Genomic DNA, 18125 nt, shown 5'->3' on the forward strand with positions numbered 1-18125 from the left:
GGGGACTCCCGAATTGTCCTTCAGGGCGCTGGAAAGAAATGCACTCACACGGATCCAGGACGTGGGCACAAAGCCCCAGCCTTCCTGCGTGTCCATGAAACCAATCGGATGCAGCTCAGGGGAGAGCAGCTGTGCACTGGTATGGACAGACCTGTGTGTATTTGTATGTCTCTATGTCCATGTATCCATGTTTCCATGTGTCTGTGAGCCCTCCCAGTCGTGCTGAGGCACTCACAACCTTTGAAACGGAATTAAGCTAAAAATCCCGACTTGGTGAAACCATTTTTGTTCGTGCTGGCAATTGGCAGTAGCAAAGTGTGATGTGTTTAGGGCAGCTGGGAAAGGAGAACTCAGGAAGGAGGGACTGCATTTCAGCACCTCTTCTCTGGACAACTCTACCGCAGGCTGCTCCATCATTGTCCAGTTACACCCGGCCTCCTTTTGAGTCTGGGCAAATGCTGCTCTGGGATGCTCAGGGCAGAGCTGTGGAGAGCGTCTCCAGTGAGATCAACGCATTCCACTGGCTCAGTAACACAATAGGACACACACTCACACACACAGACGCACACAGACACACACAGAGAGGCTCCGTCACATCGGGTGGATTCATGCAGGAATTTGTGCTCCCCCATGGATTCCTGTGGACCCTGCCTGAACACAAGCGCACACAAAGCAGGAGCACAGGCAAGGACACAATCAGCCATGGACGCTGCTGAGGAAACCCGGGAACAACTGCAGCAGGGCTGGAGCCTTGTGGGGAAGGCCAAGGAGTCAGGCAAGGCCCTGGCATGGTTTGGGTACTCACAGGCTGGACACAGGGTAGGATGTCCAGCGAATCATGGCTACTTTTCTGAAGGCAATTTTAACAGGGCAGGGTCAGAACCAGCAGCCCAATGGCGTCACATGGGGAGGCAGAAACCGGTGGGCATCAGGGTGAGCTGAGGAGGGAAGAAGGCAAGGTGAATATGTGAGTGTGTGGGAATAGATCTGTGTTGGGATGTGTCACGATCCATCCTTACGAACGGAGATTGTGATGGTTCGTTACTGGATCTCAGGGTACAAAACACCAACACGGCAAGGGGTTTGCAGTAACAATCAAAACCAGTATACTTTACTGAGTAATCACAGCAAAATGCCTTGGAGGGGATTGGGGAAAAAAGAGAGAAAGCCTATGGAAAGAAAAACGTTGAGAGAAAGGGAGGTAATAGTTTCCAGTGTAGAGACAACGAAGTTCTTCGTGGTCCAGTCAAGGTCCAGTCCAGGTCCAGTCGAGGAGTTGCTTTCACGCTGCGGAGATCTCGAAATCTCAGGCTAACCCGAGGGGTTTTTATTAGGATTTTTCTATTGAAAGTTGGAAAGGAGGGGGGAAAAGATACAATGGTCTTATGATCTCATCTGGTCAGCATTGAGCAAGGGCTATTGTCTTCTTGGTCCAGTGGTCACACCCGCAGCTACTTGCCCCCCACCCCACACATCCTCCCACTTGGGTTAGAAGTTTCAATCTCAGTTCTTAGGAGAAAAGGAGTCTTTTCCATATTGGGATCTCATGTCTCAGTCTTGGAGGGAATGGCTTCTCCCATCTCAGTCCATCTGTCACGGTGGTTGTACAGTGGATGAAGGGTCTTCTCTGGAGATCACCAAAGGTCATTCCAGAAAAGAGTCCAGCCAGGTTAGGAGGTGGAGAAATCCCAGGGCCATTGTAGCAAAGCGATGCAGGCAAAGAAGGGCAAAGTGCCCCTTCTCCTTTCACTGGGTTCGGTGTTCCATGGGGTGGATAAACACACCTGCGAACAACAACTCAAGTTCCAGTCCCGGGGCCCTGGCAAGCCCCCACCAAACCAGGATGTCAAACAGGATGCCCGGTGGTCTGAATATCATGAGGTAGATGAGAGTATCTTCGGACAAAGTATCACAGGATGTGCTTTGTGTGTGCACATCTCTGGACAGGAGTGTTCACGTAGATGTGCGTGCAAAGGCTTGGGTGCAGCAGCAGGAATAGGAGCGAGCGTGTGTGTTTGCACATCAGTAAGGACATGGCAGAAGGAGAAGTGTCTGTGCCTGGGTCCCCTTTGGAAATGAATGTGCACAGACCTCTTCATAGATGCAGAGCTATGAGCTTCTCTTTGGGCATGTGCAAGCTCCAGAGTGTGTTTGTGGTACCGTGCACTCTTCCATGTGCAATAAGAGTTCGTTAATAAGTTCTTCTCCTACTCTGGATGCTGCTTTATTCCCAGCAAGGCGTCAGGGAGGCTGAGGGATGTGATGGAAGGGAGGAGAAGCAACAGCAGTTAAACTGAGGGCAAGCTGGCCCGGAGTGTGTCACCCTTTTCCCTGTCATTTGTCAGCAGGTTCCCTTCCTCACCGATCCACGAACCAACACCTTCTGAGCTTTCCTTTGGCTGCCCATAGGCTCAGAAATCCCTTCCCTGAGTGCCTCAACCGCTGCTGAAATGTTCGTCTGCAGCAGAATTGTTTCGTACGCCTTGCAGGGCAGCATCCTTGTGCTCGGAGGTGTCTCTGGCAGGAGGCCAGGCCGTGTGCGGGGCCCGTGGTGGTTCCCGTTCGGGGTGGCGCGGGTTCCAGGCGCGGCTCGGTCCGTGCCCCGCCGAGCGGCGTCAGCCGGGAGCGGAGCGGCCCCTGCTGGCCCCGCCCGGCCCCGCCCGCGGCGGTTCGTGCCCGGCCGCAGCCCCGGCTCCTCTGCCCGTGGCCCCCAGCGCACAGTAATACACGGCCGCGTCCCCGCGCCGGGGCGCAGCCAGCCACAGCGCGCTGGAGCGCCGGTCCTCCGACACCGACAGCGTTCCTGCAATGGCCGGCACATCCTTGGAGTCTTTGAGTATGCTCACGAGGAATTCGGGAGCTCGGCCTGGGAGCTGGCGGTACCAGTGGATGTAATCGCTGGTCTGGATTTGGGGATGTGAGCAGGTGATGTTGATGCCGGTGCCCTCGGTGGTCTCCAGGAATGGCTCCTGCTGCACCTGGGCTCTGGCCAAAGCCACTGCCATGGAGAAAAAAAGGATAAGTTTTCTTTTGCAGAAAATGCCATGCAAGAGGAGATGGGAGAGGACGACAGAGCAGAGCGAACTTGGATATGTTTGAATACTAAAGTATGGAGACGTAATTGTCTGAGAGTATTTGATTGAAGGTAAGGACCTATGTGAGATGTTTTGAAGGTAAATCACAAAGAAATGTCAAAAATAGACTGGCTCAGAGGAATGGATGAAAGGATGGATGGATGCATGGATGGATGGATGAATGCATGGATGGATGGATGAATGCATGGATTGATGGCTACAGACATAGAAGACAAAAGGCAACGTCTGAAGCAATGATTTACAGATGGAAGAAAATTTGAGGTCATCTGGGTGGACAGAGGACAAGTAAGAACAGAAAAGGAAGAGGAGAGCAAGAGATGAATCTTGAGCATGGGCCGATCTCACACAGCCCGCTGACCCGGACGTCCCCGGACGCGAACGCCACGCACCGAGCAGCAGCGCGGCCAGCGCCGGCAGCCCCGCGGCCCGAGCCCGCCGCATGGCGCCGCTCCGCCGGCCGAGCCTCGCTGTGCCCCTGAGCCCCGGCTCTGCTGCGGCCGTGCCGCCTCCTCTGGGCCGCCGCCAGCTCCGCCCCGGGGCTCAGCCCTGCGCCGCTGCCGCTCGGGCTCTCGCCCAGTCCCGCCAGGGAACGGAGCGGAGGCGAGCGCGGGGGCTGCGGGGCGGCGCTCGGCTCTCTGCACGTCGCAAGCGGCGGCGCCGGGCTGGGGCCCCGGGCATCGGGCTGGCATCGTGCAGCTCAGCATCGACAGTCCCTGCCTTTCCTTCGCTCCCGTCGTCTGTTCCCTCACCTCCTCCCTTTGCTGTCCTGTGGGGACTCCCGAATTGTCCTTCAGGGCCCTGGAAAGAAATGCACTCACACGGATCCAGGACGTGGGCACAAAGCCCCAGCCTTCCTGCGTGTCCATGAAACCAATCGGATGCAGCTCAGGGGAGAGCAGCTGTGCACTGGCCTGGAGAGACCTGTGTGTGTGTTGATGAGTCCGGGTGTCCACGAGTTCATGTGCATGTGTGTTTCTGCATTTAGGGCAGCTCTAAAAGGTGGGCTCAGGAAGCAGGGACTGCATTTCAGCGCCTCTTCCCTGGACAAATCTCCTGCAGGTTGCTCCATCATTGTCCAATGACACCCGGGCTCCTTCTGAGTCTGGGCAAATGCTGCTCTGGGATGCTCAGGGCAGAGCCGTGGAGAGCGTCTCCAGTGAGATCAACGCATTCCACTGGCTCAGTAACACAATAGGACAGACAGACACTCAGAGATACACACACACAGACACAGAGGCTCCTGTATATTGGGGTGGATTCATGCTCGAATTTGCGCTCCCCCATGGATTCCTGTGGACCCTGCCTGAACACAAACGCACACAAAGCAGGAGCACAGGCAAGGACACAATCAGCCGTGGACGCTGCTGAGGAAACCTGGGAACAACTGCAGCAGGGCTGGAGCCTTGTGGGGAAGGCCAAGGAGTCAGGCAAGGCTCTGGCATGGTTTGGGTACTCACAGGCTGAACACAGGGTAGGATGTCCAGCGAATCACGGCTACTTTCCTGAAGGCAATTTTAACAGGGCAGGGTCAGAACCAGCAGCCCAGTGATGACACACAGGGAGGCAAAAAGCGGTGGCCATCGGGGTGAGCTGAGGAGGGAAGAAGGGAAGGTGAATATGTGAGTGTGTGTTGGGATGTGCTTTGTGTGTGCCCATCTCTGGACAGGAGTGTTCACGTAGATGTGCGTGCAAAGGCTTGGGTGCAGGAGCAGGAATAGGAGCGAGCGTGCGTGTTTGCACATCAGTGGGGACATGGCAGAAGGAGAAGTGTCTGTGCCTGGGTCTCCTTTGGAAATGTGTGTGCACACACCTCTTCATAGATGCAGAGCTATGAGTTATCATTTGGGCGTGTGCAAGCCCCAGGGTGTGTGTGTGGTACCATGAACTCGTGTATGTGCAGTAGGAGTTCTTTAATTGCTTCTTCTACTCGGGTTGCTGCTTTATTCCCAGCAAGGCGTCAGGGATGCTGAGGGATGTGATGGAAGGGAGGAGAAGCAATAGTAGTTAAAGGGAGGGCCAGCAGTCCCGGAGCGTGTCGGCCTTTTCGGTGCCATCGGCGCTGTCGGTGCGGGCGGGCTCGGGGCAGAGGAAGGAGCTGCGGAGCCGCGCCCCGGGAGCCCGGCGGGCGGAGTGGCAGCGGCCCCTGCTGGCCCCGCCCGGCCCCGCCCGCGGCGGTTCGTGCCCGGCCGCAGCCCCGGCTCCTCTGCCCGTGGTCCCCAGCGCGCAGTAATACACGGCCGCGTCCCCGCGCCGGGGCGCAGCCAGCCACAGCGCGCTCCGGCGCCCGTCCTCCGACACCGACAGCGTTCCTGCAATGCCCGGCGCATCCTTGGAGCCTCTAGCAGCGAGGGCGAGGAATTCGGGGCCTTGGCCCGGCAGCTGACGGTAGAAATGGATCGTATCGCCCATCCGTTTGCTGGAGTGTGAGCAGGTGATGTTGATGCCGGTGCCCTCGGTGGTCTCCAGGAATGGCTCCTGCTGCACCTGGGCTCTAGCCACAGCCACTGCCGTGGAGAAATAAAGAATCATATTTCTTTTACTGTAAATACCATGCAAGGGGAGATGGGAGAGGACGACAGAGCAGAGCGAAATTGGGTATGTTCGAATAAAATTATGGAGACATGACTTCTGAAAGTATTTGATTGAGCTTAAGGACCTATGAGAGATGTTTTGAAGGTAAGTCACAAGGGAATGTCAATAACAGACTAGACTAGCTTAAATGGATGGATGGAAGGACGGATGGATGGATGGATGGATGGATGGATGGATGGATGGATGGATGGATGGATGGATGGATGGATGGAGAGAGAGGAGACAAAAAGCAAGGTGGGAAGAAATGATTCGTAGAGGGAAGAAAATAAGAGGTCAGATGAGGGGACAGAGGGCAGAGAAGATCAGAAAATGAACAGGAGAGCAAGAGATGAATCTTGAGCTGCGAAGATCTCACACAGCCCGCTGACCGGGACGCCCCTCCGCCACCAACACAACGCACCGAGCAGCAGCGCGGCCAGCGCCGGCAGCCCCGCGGCCCGAGCCCGCCGCATGGCGCCGCTCCGCCGGCCGAGCCTCGCTGTGCCCCTGAGCCCCGGCTCTGCTGCGGCCGTGCCGCCTCCTCTGGGCCGCCGCCAGCTCCGCCCCGGGGCTCAGCCCCGCCTCTCACGGCACCGGCACTACGAGCGACACGAGCACCTTGGGCACGGCCGGCGACAAGAGACAGCCGTGTCCCATCGCACACACCAGCGGCACCGCGCGGGAAGCGGATCCGCCCTGCGCACACCTGCAGCGGGCAGCTGCCGGCCCCAGCCAGCTGCACTCGGGCTGCTTGTGAGCCTGGGCAGCTGCTGCTCTGGGCTGGGCAGGGCCAGGGCAGTGCTCGCTGGCCCTGCCACGGTCGGGACATTCCCTCCCGATCAGGGACGCACACGGACACACACAGGGCCGTGCTCTCCGGAGCGGAGCCCCGGACAAATCCGTGCTTCACGTGTGTCCATGCAAACGGGGCTGCTCCAAGGGCACCCAAGGCAGCAACACACAGCCAGCCCTGGGCTCTGCTGAGCACATGTGGGGCCAAAAGCAGCAGGGCTGCAGTGTGGAAGGACAGGCTCCCAGGCGAGCACAGGGGATATTCTTCTTTCCTTTTCCTGAGAGACTGCACAGTGTGGAAATGAGTCAAAATAGTCCAAAGCACTTTCCCAATGGAAGTGCTGGGATGAACGCTGTCCAAACCATCAGACCATTGAACACACATGGGGATGCAACTTCTGCTGAGCATCAGGGTGAGATCAGAGTCCCTTCCCCAAGCTCAGCCTTGCACTGACACATCCCCTCCCTGCCCTGGGTTGTTGCACAGCTGAGGAAGCTCCCTGCACCAGGGTGCCTTGCACAGCACAGAGGTACAAGGCAGTGTCAGAGAGCTCCACTTCCTCCAGCTGCAGGACACTGGATTTGCCCGTGGTGTTCAGGTGCGTGGTGATCCGGCCGCTGCGCCTGGGGCCAGGCCCTGACTGATAGGAGACCAGCTCTGGGGCTTGGCCTTTCCGCACCTGGTACCACAGCAAGGCATTAAAAGCACTGGTGTGGTATTTGCAGGTGGTGTGGAAGGGGTGTCCCTGCTCCACCGTGACTGGTCCATCGTCCTGGGTGACCGTGTCCTGCCCCGTGGTGCCTGCAAGAAATTGCTGGTGAGCAGCTCCACAGGGAAAGATTCCAGGCAGGAAAAAAGCAAAGTGTGTGCAAAACCCTTGTGGAGAAATCTCCCTGCCCTGCAGGCAGTTTCAGAGATGTGCCGATGGACACGGGTGAGAGTGATTTTGGGCTGTGTTTCAGAGCTCTCAGCACAGCAGGAGCCTGACAAGAACTGGGCTTTGTCCCCGCTCCTACTGCTGCTGCTCAGACGACAGGAGAACAGCCTGAATTCAGTGTGGTAGCTCAGGCTGAGGACCCATCGAGATAGAGCAAAATGGTTCATGCTGCTTCCCCAGCCCTGCCCCCTCTGGGGGCTCCTAAGTACACAAAAGCTGAGCTTGGAAAGAGGGAGCCCTGCTTGTGTCCAGCCCAGAGAACACTGCAAGCTGCGGCAGAGCTGTGTCAGCCTGGAGGCAGAAGGGAACTCCCTGTTAATGTAATGTAATGAGAAACAGTGAGGTGCCTGGGGCAGGTTTGACAGGATTTGGGAATTGACATTTAAATGGGAAGAGTGTGCATTGCAGAGACAGCTGAGATCTGCTGATGTGACTGCAGGAGGATGAGAAGAGAGAGGCAGAGGTGGATGGATTGAAAAGAGACAGAGAAGAGGTGGGAGCTTTCACTTCTCTCCTTTCCCTTTTCCTTTACAAACCAAAGAGCTTCTTCTGGAAAGGCTTGCAGAACCACAAAGAGGAGCAGATTATTCTCAGCCTTTCCCCTCTATTCACTGATATTTCCCCACATGACCCTGATAAGGCTGTTGAGGATTTCCTGGGGAGAGGAAGAAGCACAGGGGTGCCTTGGGGCTGAGCCAGGACTTACCCAGGAGCTGGCCCAGGAAGACGGTGAGGATGAGATGTGCCAGGTGCATGGCGAGACCAAGCTGCGTGTTTGCCGAGTGAGGAAGAGCCCAAAGCACGTCCGAGCGCCGAGAGAGCAGAGCTGCCGGGAACGCCTGTGGGCTGGAGCAAAGGAAGCGGCGGCGGGAGCAGGCAGAGCAGTGCCCTGTCCTTGCCGTGCCTGAAATGCTCCGTGTGCGTTTGTCGCTCCTCCAGCAGCAGCCCCCGAGGCTCCCTCAGCCATTGGCACTGGGAGCATCCCGTGCCCCTGCGGCCTCAGTGATGGGAAGGGGCTGTTCCCGCTCAGCTCGCACTGGAGCCTCACCTCCGCAGCTGCAATGGCCAGCTCTGCTGCACTCCCAGGCCTGGGCGCTTGGGAGCTCAGGGGCTCCTTCCCCGCTGAGGTTTCTCACCCTCCCGAGGTGTCCTCAGCTCTCTGGGGTCACTGTTCATCTCCCGATCCAGAAGGCTTTTGGAGAACCCCAAGGCTGGAGGCTGCACAGCCTCACAAGCATTCCTTGGTGGGTGCTCCCTAACCCCACGAGACCCCCTCAAACCTCCGTTATCCTCCTGTTCCTCTTGTCCCTCCTTGTGGCTGACACAGCTCAGCCTGAGCCAATTCTCAGCAGTTCCCCGAAGGCCCATCAATTAGAGGCTGCAGAGCTCTGAGCTCTTTCTCCCCTTATCACCTACGGCCCGATTGGTGTCACTGCGTGCTTTGTTCATCACTTTCCCTTTCCCCTGTTCTTCCCTCGGAAAGGAAAATGGAGGTGATGTGAGCCCCAGAGAACCAGACACTGTCGCCTTTCATGTGCCCTGACTGTGGCCTCTGCTGAACTTGCTCAGCCCAAAGAGCTCCTGAAGATGCTGAAAGGCTCCTGTCCCCAAAGGAAATGGGGTCTCCAGAGCAAGTCTCGGGGGAGAAACCTCATGTGGAACTCAGTCCTTCAAGTGTGTCCCTGCAACATTTGCGGCATTGCTGAAGTCTGGCATCTGTTCATCTGGATGCGTGACAGGTTACTAAAGTGCAGGGAAGGGGGCAAATCAATTTCAGAGGGAGGCTGGATTTGAGCAAGCCCTTCAACCATATGAAATGCTCCTGTACTGCAACAGATTTATTGTTTTCCCTCCCGCATGTTCTGCTATTTCAGGAAGATGCTGAATGCACATCCAAGGGCGTGTGTGGACATCCGAGGATGAGAACAAAAGGTAGAGAAGTGAATTCCAAACTCGGGTGGGATTGAAAGTACACGTCCACTACCCATCCCCGGGAGAGTGCTGTTCTTATTCTCCTTGCAGTATGGAACGGAGACATTTCTGCAGAGACAGAGGTGGAGATGCCTTTTCCACCTGGGAAAGGCTTAACCAACTGACCTGATAGCACTGCATTATTTAGCCCCCGTGTGCCCGCCAGCGCAGCTGCTTTGCCAGCTCCCAGCCCAGGTGCTGTCAAGGAGCAGCTCGTGGCTTTGCAAAGCAGGCTGAGAGCAGCAGCAGCCGTGTCCGGAGGGCGAGAGGCGGCGGCAGAGGCGCAGCCCGCAGCAGTTTGGCGTGAGGCAGCGGCGGGCTCGGGAGCGAGGGGAGGCCGGGCGGTGCGTGGCGAGCGTGCGAGCGCGGGTCGCAGGCGGGTTGTGCGGCGCGCCGGGGCCGTGCGGGGCCGTGCGGGGCCGGTGCGGGCGGGCTCGGGGCAGAGGAAGGAGCTGCGGAGCCGCGCCCCGGGAGCCCGGCGGGCGGAGCGGCAGCGGCCCCTGCTGGCCCCGCCCGGCCCCGCCCGCGGCGGTTCGTGCCCGGCCGCAGCCCCGGCTCCTCTGCCCGTGGCCCCCAGCGCGCAGTAATACACGGCCGCGTCCCCGCGCCGGGGCACAGCCAGCCACAGCGCGCTGGAGCGCCCGTCCTCCGACACCGACAGCGTTCCTGCAATGGCCGGCACATCCTTGGAGCCTCTAGCAGCGAGGGCGAGGAATTCGGGTGCTCGACCCGGCAGCTGACGGTAGAAATGGATCGGTTCGCCCATCCGTTTGCTAGAGTGTGAGCAGGTGATGTTGATGCCGGTGCCCTCGGTGGTCTCCAGGAATGGCTCCTGCTCCACCTGGGCTCTGCCTGAAGCCACTGTCGGGGAACAGAAAATGGATGAACTTTAAATTCTACACAGCCCCACGGCACAGATCAAATCCCGCAGAACAGTCTGGATCCTACAGAGATGATGAGGGAAACAGTACCGAGGGGATTTCACGATAAGCAGAAATGGAAGTGTCCATTGCTGCTCTGTGGAGAGATGAATGCCCGAATGCCAGAAAGAACAGTGCAGTCACCTGAGTATGAGGGAATGTTGGAGAAAGCACAAAAAGAAAAAAAAAAAAAAAAAGGAAAAAAAAAAGAAGAAAAGTTAGAAGGGCTAAGGCTTTGTGAGCGATAAAGGAGGAGAGGAATTGAGTGCTTGCGCAGGGTTGGACATAGAATAGAATCAGGAGATTTCTGAGGGAGAATGGGACTGAGAAGAAAAAGGGATGAACGGGAGAACAGCTCTGGAGAAAAGAACTGAGAAGAAGCCAGGCAGGTCGGAAGTCTACGGGGACATGCGTGATCACCCCAACCCAGACCGCGGTCCCTTCGCCCCCCCCCCCCCCCCGCGCACCGAGCAGCAGCGCGGCCAGCGCCGGCAGCCCCGCGGCCCGAGCCCGCCGCATGGCGCCGCTCCGCCGGCCGAGCCTCGCTGTGCCCCTGAGCCCCGGCTCTGCTGCGGCCGTGCCGCCTCCTCTGGGCCGCCGCCAGCTCCGCCCCGGGGCTCAGCCCTGCGCCGCTGCCGCTCGGGCTCTCGCCCAGTCCCGCCAGGGAACGGAGCGGAGGCGAGCGCGGGGGCTGCGGGGCGGCGCTCGGAACTGTGGCCTCGGAGACAGCGGGGCCAAGCGCGCAGACCCCGAGCCCTCTGTCCCGGCGAGCACAGCACGGGCAGATTATTTTCTCCCTTCTCCTCCACCATCTCTTGCTTCCCGTTCCCCCTCCACTGGCACCTGGGGCTTTCAGATTTGTCCTTCGGAGCATGTGTTTGTAAGGACGGACAAGGGGCACAAGAGGCAGAGGGCTCTGCTGGCCTCAAGAGCCTGGGCTCCTTGCTTGACTGAGAGAGCATCTGTGCCGGCAAAGATTGAAAAGGCAGAGAAACACTTGTGCAATATCAGCGGGAAACAAGGACAGAGACCCTGTGAGAGAAACACCTGTGCAGTCAGGAAGGTCAGTGAGAAGGGAGGGAGAGGAGCTGCTGCAGGCACCAGAGCACGGATATTTCTGCAGCCTGTGATGAAGACCATGGTGAGGAAGGCTGTCCCCCTACAGCTGGTGAAGGTCTGTGGTGGAGCAGAAATCCATCCCATGAAAGGTCCAAAGCCGCAGCAGGTGGATGTGTCCTTAAGGAAGTTGTGACCCCATGGAAACCCCCACTGGAGCAAGGTCCTGGCAGGACGCTTCCTCCCTGGAGAGGAGCCCATTCTGGAGCTGATTTCTGGCAGAACCTGTGGACACATGAGGGACTCATCCCAGAGGCATCTCTCCCTGAAAGTCTGCACTCCATGGACCAAAGGACAGAGGCAGAGGACAAGTAACGTGATATGGATTGGGTGGGAATGTGTGCTCTCCCTGATGCATTTCTGAGACAACACTGGCCCACCTTTGCAGACAGGCCGGAGGATGCCCCGTAGCCCAGAACGCACAGAGCCCTTTCTGAAGGACCAAGGGGTGGCTTTGGAAAGACCCTGCTGCCCTCGCTGCCAAACACAGAGCATCTCAGTGTGCACATGGAGCTGTGGCCGGGCGGGGCTGTTTGCTGCCGTGAGGAGCTCAGCTGGATGAGCTCGGGCTGAGGAGAGGGACTGAGCACGATGCGTGACTACAAGTCGGAGCTGGTGTTGGTGTCGGTGCTGTTGTCGGTGTCGGTGCTGTTGTCGGTGTCGCTGCCAGTACCGCTGTCGTTGCCGGTGCTGGGGTCCGTGCAGGTGCCGGTGCCGTTCCCATTGCGGGTGTCGGTTCTGGTGTCAGTGCCGGTGTCGGTCCCATCGCCAGTGTCGGTCCCGGTCTCATTGCCGGTATTGGTTCTGGTATCAGTTCTAGTGTTGGTGCCAGTCCCGTTGCCGGTTTCGGTTCTGGTGTCGGTGCCGGTGTCCGTTCCGGTGTCGGTTCCGGTGCCATTGCCAGGGTTAGGTCCTGTGTCAGTGCCGATGCTGGTGCAGGTCCCGTTGTAGGGGCCGGTCCTGGTGACAGTGCCGGTGTCGGTCCCTTTGCCGGTGTCGGTCCCGGTGCCGGTGTCGGTTCCGGTGTCGGTGCCGGCAGCCCGGGACGAGCGGAGCGAGGAGGCCCCGGCGGGCGGAGCGGCAGCGGCCCCTGCTGGCCCCGCCCGGCCCCGCCCGCGGCGGTTCGTGCTCGGCCGCAGCCCCGGCTCCTCTGCCCGTGGCCCCCAGCGCGCAGTAATACACGGCCGCGTCCCCGCGCCGGGGCACAGCCAGCCACAGCGCGCTGGAACGCCGATCTGGCGACACCCGCACATGGCCCGCACTGTCCGGCAGCTCTTTGGAGTCTTTGAAAATGCTCACGAAGAGTTCGGGTCCTCGGCCCGGCAGCTGACGGTACCAGTAGATCGTTTGGTCGGTCTGGATTTGGGGATGTGAGCCGGTGATGTTGATGCCGGTGCCCTCGGTGGTCTCCAGGAAAGGCTCCTGCTCTACCTGGGCTCTGGCCACAGCCACTGCCACGGAGAAAAGCACAATCACTTTCCTTTATCTGAAAATATCATGCAGTCGGATACGGCAGAGACAGAGCAGCGTTAACTGGGATGCGTTCTGATAATAAAGAATGAGGAGTTTGTTTCTCTGAGAGGCTTTAGCTTGGGACAAGAATTAATGACGGATGTTTTGAAGGAGAATTGAATTTTTTTAAGGGCAGAAAGGGAGGGGGAAATAGATTTGCAACGAGGAACGTATGGAGGGACGGATGGATGGATGGATGGATGGGTGGACGGATGGATGGAGACAGAAAAGGAAAAAGGCAGCGTGGAAAGCAATGATTTACAGAGAGAAGAAAAGGTGAGGGTAGAGAAAGGGACAGAGGGTAAAAAAAATCGAAAAGGAACAGGAGGGTAAGAGATGAATCTTGAGCAGGGGCCGATCTCACACAGCCCGCTGACCCGAACGTCCCTGCGGCACCCAAAACGCACCGAGCAGCAGCGCGGCCAGCGCCGGCAGCCCCGCGGCCCGAGCCCGCCGCATGGCGCCGCTCCGCCGGCCGAGCCTCGCTGTGCCCCTGAGCCCCGGCTCTGCTGCGGCCGTGCCGCCTCCTCTGGGCCGCCGCCAGCTCCGCCCCGGGGCTCAGCCCTGCGCCTCTCACGGCACCGGCACTACGAGCGACACGAGCACCTTGGGCACGGCCGGCGACAAGAGACAGCCGTGTCCCATCGCACACACCAGCGGCACCGCGCGGGAAGCGGATCCGCCCTGCGCACACCTGCAGCGGGCAGCTGCCGGCCCCAGCCAGCTGCACTCGGGCTGCTTGTGAGCCTGGGCAGCTGCTGCTCTGGGCTGGGCAGGGCCAGGGCAGTGCTCGCTGGCCCTGCCACGGTCGGGACATTCCCTCCCGATCAGGGACGCACACGGACACACACAGGGCCGTGCTCTCGGGAGCGGAGCCCCAGACAAATCCGTGCTTCACGTGTGTCCATGCAAACGGGGCTGCTCCAAGGGCACCCAAGGCAGCAACACACAGCCAGCCCTGGGCTCTGCTGAGCACATGTGGGGCCAAAAGCAGCAGGGCTGCAGTGTGGAAGGACAGGCTCTCAGGAGAGCACCGGGGATATTCTTCTTTCCTTTTCCTGAGAGACTGCACAATGTGGAAATGAGTCAAAGTAGTACAACATACACTCCTGATAAAAAGGCTCCTCTACTCCAATGCATTTATTGTTTTCCCTCCCAGATATTCTACTATTTCAGGAAGTTGATGAATGCAAATCCATGCGTGTTTGGGGAAACCTGAGGATGGGAACAAAACATGTAGAGAAGTGAATTCCAGGCACAGGTGGGATAGAAAGTACACTTCCACTACTTTCCCAATGGAAGTGCTGGGATGAACGCTGTCCAAACCGTCAGACCATTGAACACACATGGGGATGCAACTTCTGCTGAGCATCAGGGTGAGATCAGAGTCCCTTCCCCAAGCTCAGCCTTGCACTGACACATCCCCTCCCTGCCCTGGCTTGTTGCACAGCTGAGGAAGCTCCCTGCACCAGGGTGCCTTGCACAGCACAGAGGTACAAGGCAGTGTCAGAGAGCTCCACTTCCTCCAGCTGCAGGACACTGGATTTTCTCGTGGTGTTCAGGTGCGTGGTGATCCGGCCGCTGTGCCTGGGGCCAGGCCCTGCCTGATAGGAGACCAGCTCTGGGGCTTGGCCTTTCCGCACCTGGTACCACAGCAATGCAGAAAAAGCACTGGTGTGGTATTTGCAGGTGGTGTGGAAGGGGTGTCCCTGCTCCACCGTGACTGGTCCATCGTCCTGGGTGACCGTGTCCTGCCCCGTGGTGCCTGCAAGAAATTGCTGGTGAGCAGCTCCACAGGGAAAGACAATGGGAAGGAAATGGAAGTGCATGGAAAACTCTGGTGGAGAAATCTCCCTGCCCTGCAGGCAGAGCCCTGAGAGATTTTTGGCAGGAGCTCGGAGCTCTTTGCTCTGCATTACCCAAAGCAGAGCTGGGCTGTGTCCCTGCTCCCGGTCCCCGTGCTGCTTAAAGGCCCAAGGAACAGTCTGTCATGCTTGAGCTTTGTGTGCAGGAGCCAGCACCCTCCACCTTCCTGAGGAGCCAAGTGAGGTACAGCAGAATGGTTCATCCTGCTTCCCCATCTCTGTCACCTCTGAGGGCTCCTCGATCCCTGAGTGCACACAAAACTGAGCTTGGAAAGAGGGAGCCCTGGTTGTGTTGCCAATTGAGAGAACTCTGGAAGCCGTGGCAGAGCTGTGTCAGCCTGGAGGCAGAATGGGACTCCCTGCTAATGTTAGTGGAGTGAGAACATTGAGGTGCCTGGGGAGGGTTTGACAGGATCTGGGAATGTAAAGTTTAAATGGGAGGAATGTGGGGCTGTAGAGACAACTGAGATCCGCTGATGTGACTGCGGGAGGATCATAAGAGAGAGGCAGAGGGAGATGATTTTAAGGTTAGAGAAAAGACAGAGAAGAGATCTGAGGTTTCCCTTCCTTCCCTTTTCCTTTACAAATCGAAGAACTTCTTGAGCAAAGGCTTGCAAAACCACAAAGGGAAGCTGATTTCTCTCAGTCTTTTCCCTCTTTTCACCATATTTCCCAAAAGGTCTTGATTGGGCTCTTGAGGGTTTCCTGTGGGCAGAGAGAAGAAGAGAAAGAAGAGACTAGGGGTGCCTTGGGGCTGAGCCAGGACTTACCCAGGAGCTGGCCCAGGAAGACGGTGAGGATGAGATGTGCCAGGTGCATGGCGAGACCAAGCTGCGTGTTTGCCGAGTGAGGAAGAGCCCAAAGCACGTCCGAGCGCCGAGAGAGCAGAGCTGCCGGGAACGCCTGTGGGCGGGAGCAAAGGAAGCGGCGGCGGGAGCAGGCAGAGCAGTGCCCTGTCCTTGCCGTGCCTGAAATGCTCCGTGTGCGTTTGTCGCTCCTCCAGCAGCCGCCCCCGAGGCTCCCTCAGCCATTGGCACTGGGAGCATCCCGTGCCCCTGCGGCCTCACTGATGGGAAGGGGCTGTTCCCGCTCAGCTCGCACTGGAGCCTCACCTCCGCAGCTGCAATGGCCAGCTCTGCTGCACTCCCAGGCCTGGGCGCTTGGGAGCTCAGGGGCTTCTTCCCCGCTGAGGTTTCTCACCCTCCCGAGGTGTCCTCAGCTCTCTGGGGTCACTGCAAATCTCCCGATCCAGAAGGCTTTTGGAGAACTCCAAGGCTGGAGGCTGCACAGCCTCACAAGCATTCCTTGGTGCGTGCTCCCTAACCCCACGAGACCCCTTCAAACCTCCGTTATCCTCCTGTTCCTCTTGTCCCTCCTTGTGGCTGACACAGCTCAGCCTGAGCCAATTCTCAGCAGTTCCCCGAAGGCCCATCAATTAGAGGCTGCAGAGCTCTGAGCTCTTTCTCCCCTTATCACCTACAGCCCGATTGGTGTCACTGAGTGCTTTGTTCATCACTTTCCCTTTCCCCTGTTCTTCCCTCGGAAAGGAAAATGGAGGTGATGTGAGCCCCAGAGAACCAGACACTGTCGCCTTTCATGTGCCCTGACTGTGGCCTCTGCTGAACTTGCTCAGCCCAAAGAGCTCCTGAAGATGCTGAAAGGCTCCTGTCCCCAATGGAAATGGGGTCTCCAGAGCAAGTCTCGGGGGAGAAACCTCATGTGGAGCTCAGTGTTTCAAGTGTCTCCCTGCAACATTTGCGGCATTGCTGAAGTCTGGCATCTGTTCTTCGGGATGCTTGACAGGTTACTAAAGTGCAGGGAAGGGGCAAATCAATTTCAGGGGGAGGCTGGGTGTGAGTGAGCCCTTCAACGATATGAAATGCTCCTGTACTGCAACAGATTTATTGTTTTCCCTCCCGCATGTTCTGCTATTTCAGGAAGATGCTGAATGCAGATCCAAGGGCGTGTGTGGACATCCGAGGATGAGAACAAAAGGTAGAGAAGTGAATTCCAAACTCGGGTGGGATTAAAAATACACCTCCGCTACCCATGTCCAACAGAATGCTGCTTCTTATTCTCCTTGCAGTATGGAACAGAGACATTTCTGCAGGGACAGAGATGGAGATGCATTTGTCACCTCAGAAAGCCTTGGCCTACTGTCCTGACAGCACTGCATGGATCAGCCCCCGTGTGCCCGTCAGCGCAGCTGCTTTGCCAGCTCCCAGCCCAGGTGCTGTCAAGGAGCAGCTCGTGGCTTTGCAAAGCAGGCCGAGAGCAGCAGCAGCCGTGTCCGGAGGGCGAGAGGCGGCGGCAGAGGCGCAGCCCGCAGCAGTTTGGCGTGAGGCAGCGGCGGGCTCGGGAGCGAGGGGAGGCCGGGCGGTGCGTGGCGAGCGTGCGAGCGCGGGTCGCAGGCGGGTTGTGCGGCGCGCCGGGGCCGTGCGGGGCCGTGCGGGGCCGGTGCGGGCGGGCTCGGGGCAGAGGAAGGAGCTGCGGAGCCGCGCCCCGGGAGCCCGGCGGGCGGAGCGGCAGCGGCCCCTGCTGGCCCCGCCCGGCCCCGCCCGCGGCGGTTCGTGCCCGGCCGCAGCCCCGGCTCCTCTGCCCGTGGTCCCCAGCGCGCAGTAATACACGGCCGCGTCCCCGCGCCGGGGCACAGCCAGCCACAGCGCGCTGGAGCGCCCGTCCTCCGACACCGACAGCGTTCCTGCAATGGCCGGCACATCCTTGGAGCCTCTAGCAGCGAGGGCGAGGAATTCGGGTGCTCGACCCGGCAGCTGACGGTAGAAATGGATGTAATAGCCGCTCAATTTTTGGGGATGTGAGCAGGTGATGTTGATGCCGGTGCCCTCGGTGGTCTCCAGGAATGGCTCCTGCTGCACCTGGGCTCTGGCCAAAGCCACTGCCATGGAGAAAAAAAGGATAAGTTATCTTTTGCAGAAAATGCCATGCAAGAGGAGATGGGAGAGGACGACAGAGCAGAGCGAACTTGGATATGTTTGAATACTAAAGTATGGAGACGTAATTGTCTGAGAGTATTTGATTGAAGGTAAGGACCTATGTGAGATGTTTTGAAGGTAAATCACAAATAAATGTCAAAAATAGACTGGCTCAGAGGAATGGATGAAAGGATGGATGGATGGATGGATGGATGGATGGATGGATGGATGGATGGATGGATGGATGGATGGATGGATGGATGAATGCATGGATGGATGGATTAATGCATGGATTGATGGCTACAGACATAGAAGACAAAAGGCAACGTCTGAAGCAATGATTTACAGATGGAAGAAAATTTGAGGTCATCTGGGTGGACAGAGGACAAGTAAGAACAGAAAAGGAAGAGGA

General features: G+C 58.2%; 2 protein-coding genes, 2 long non-coding RNA genes and 2 gene segments (V, D, J or C); 2 read left to right on the forward strand and 4 right to left on the reverse strand.

The window, feature by feature from the left end:
* LOC119712281 lies at positions 1 to 3468 on the forward strand. Its single transcript, XR_005259801.1, has 3 exons — positions 1 to 139; positions 3037 to 3145; positions 3340 to 3468. It is a non-coding gene; the product is annotated as an uncharacterized LOC119712281 (long non-coding RNA).
* LOC119712274 overlaps positions 2486 to 18125 on the reverse strand; it is a 24340-nt gene continuing 8700 nt past the window's right edge. The window contains 2 exon segments of the V gene segment in view: positions 2486 to 2998; positions 3485 to 4016. Of these exon segments, the coding sequence occupies positions 2616 to 2998; positions 3485 to 3536 (435 nt within the window).
* Positions 5036 to 8230, reverse strand: LOC119712002. The gene is given in 3 exon segments (XM_038162801.1): positions 5036 to 5305; positions 5307 to 5599; positions 8103 to 8230. Coding segments are annotated over 3 exon segments (612 nt in total). The 5' UTR covers positions 8152 to 8230.
* On the forward strand, positions 9052 to 9533 carry LOC119712286. The gene is made up of 3 exons (XR_005259806.1): positions 9052 to 9135; positions 9271 to 9328; positions 9419 to 9533. It is a non-coding gene; the product is annotated as an uncharacterized LOC119712286 (long non-coding RNA).
* LOC119712259 overlaps positions 12060 to 18125 on the reverse strand; it is a 7227-nt gene continuing 1161 nt past the window's right edge. The window contains 2 exon segments of the V gene segment in view: positions 12060 to 12854; positions 13323 to 13485. Coding sequence covers positions 12322 to 12854; positions 13323 to 13374 — 585 coding nt within the window.
* Positions 16934 to 18125, reverse strand: part of LOC119712003 — a 1444-nt gene continuing 252 nt past the window's right edge. The window contains exon 2 of the mRNA XM_038162802.1: positions 16934 to 17676. Coding sequence (XP_038018730.1) covers positions 16934 to 17676 — 743 coding nt within the window. The remainder of the gene's footprint in view (positions 17677 to 18125) is intronic.

The sequence above is a fragment of the Motacilla alba genome, chromosome 27, assembly GCF_015832195.1.
Source record: "Motacilla alba alba isolate MOTALB_02 chromosome 27, Motacilla_alba_V1.0_pri, whole genome shotgun sequence".
NCBI classification, from domain to species: domain Eukaryota; kingdom Metazoa; phylum Chordata; class Aves; order Passeriformes; family Motacillidae; genus Motacilla; species Motacilla alba.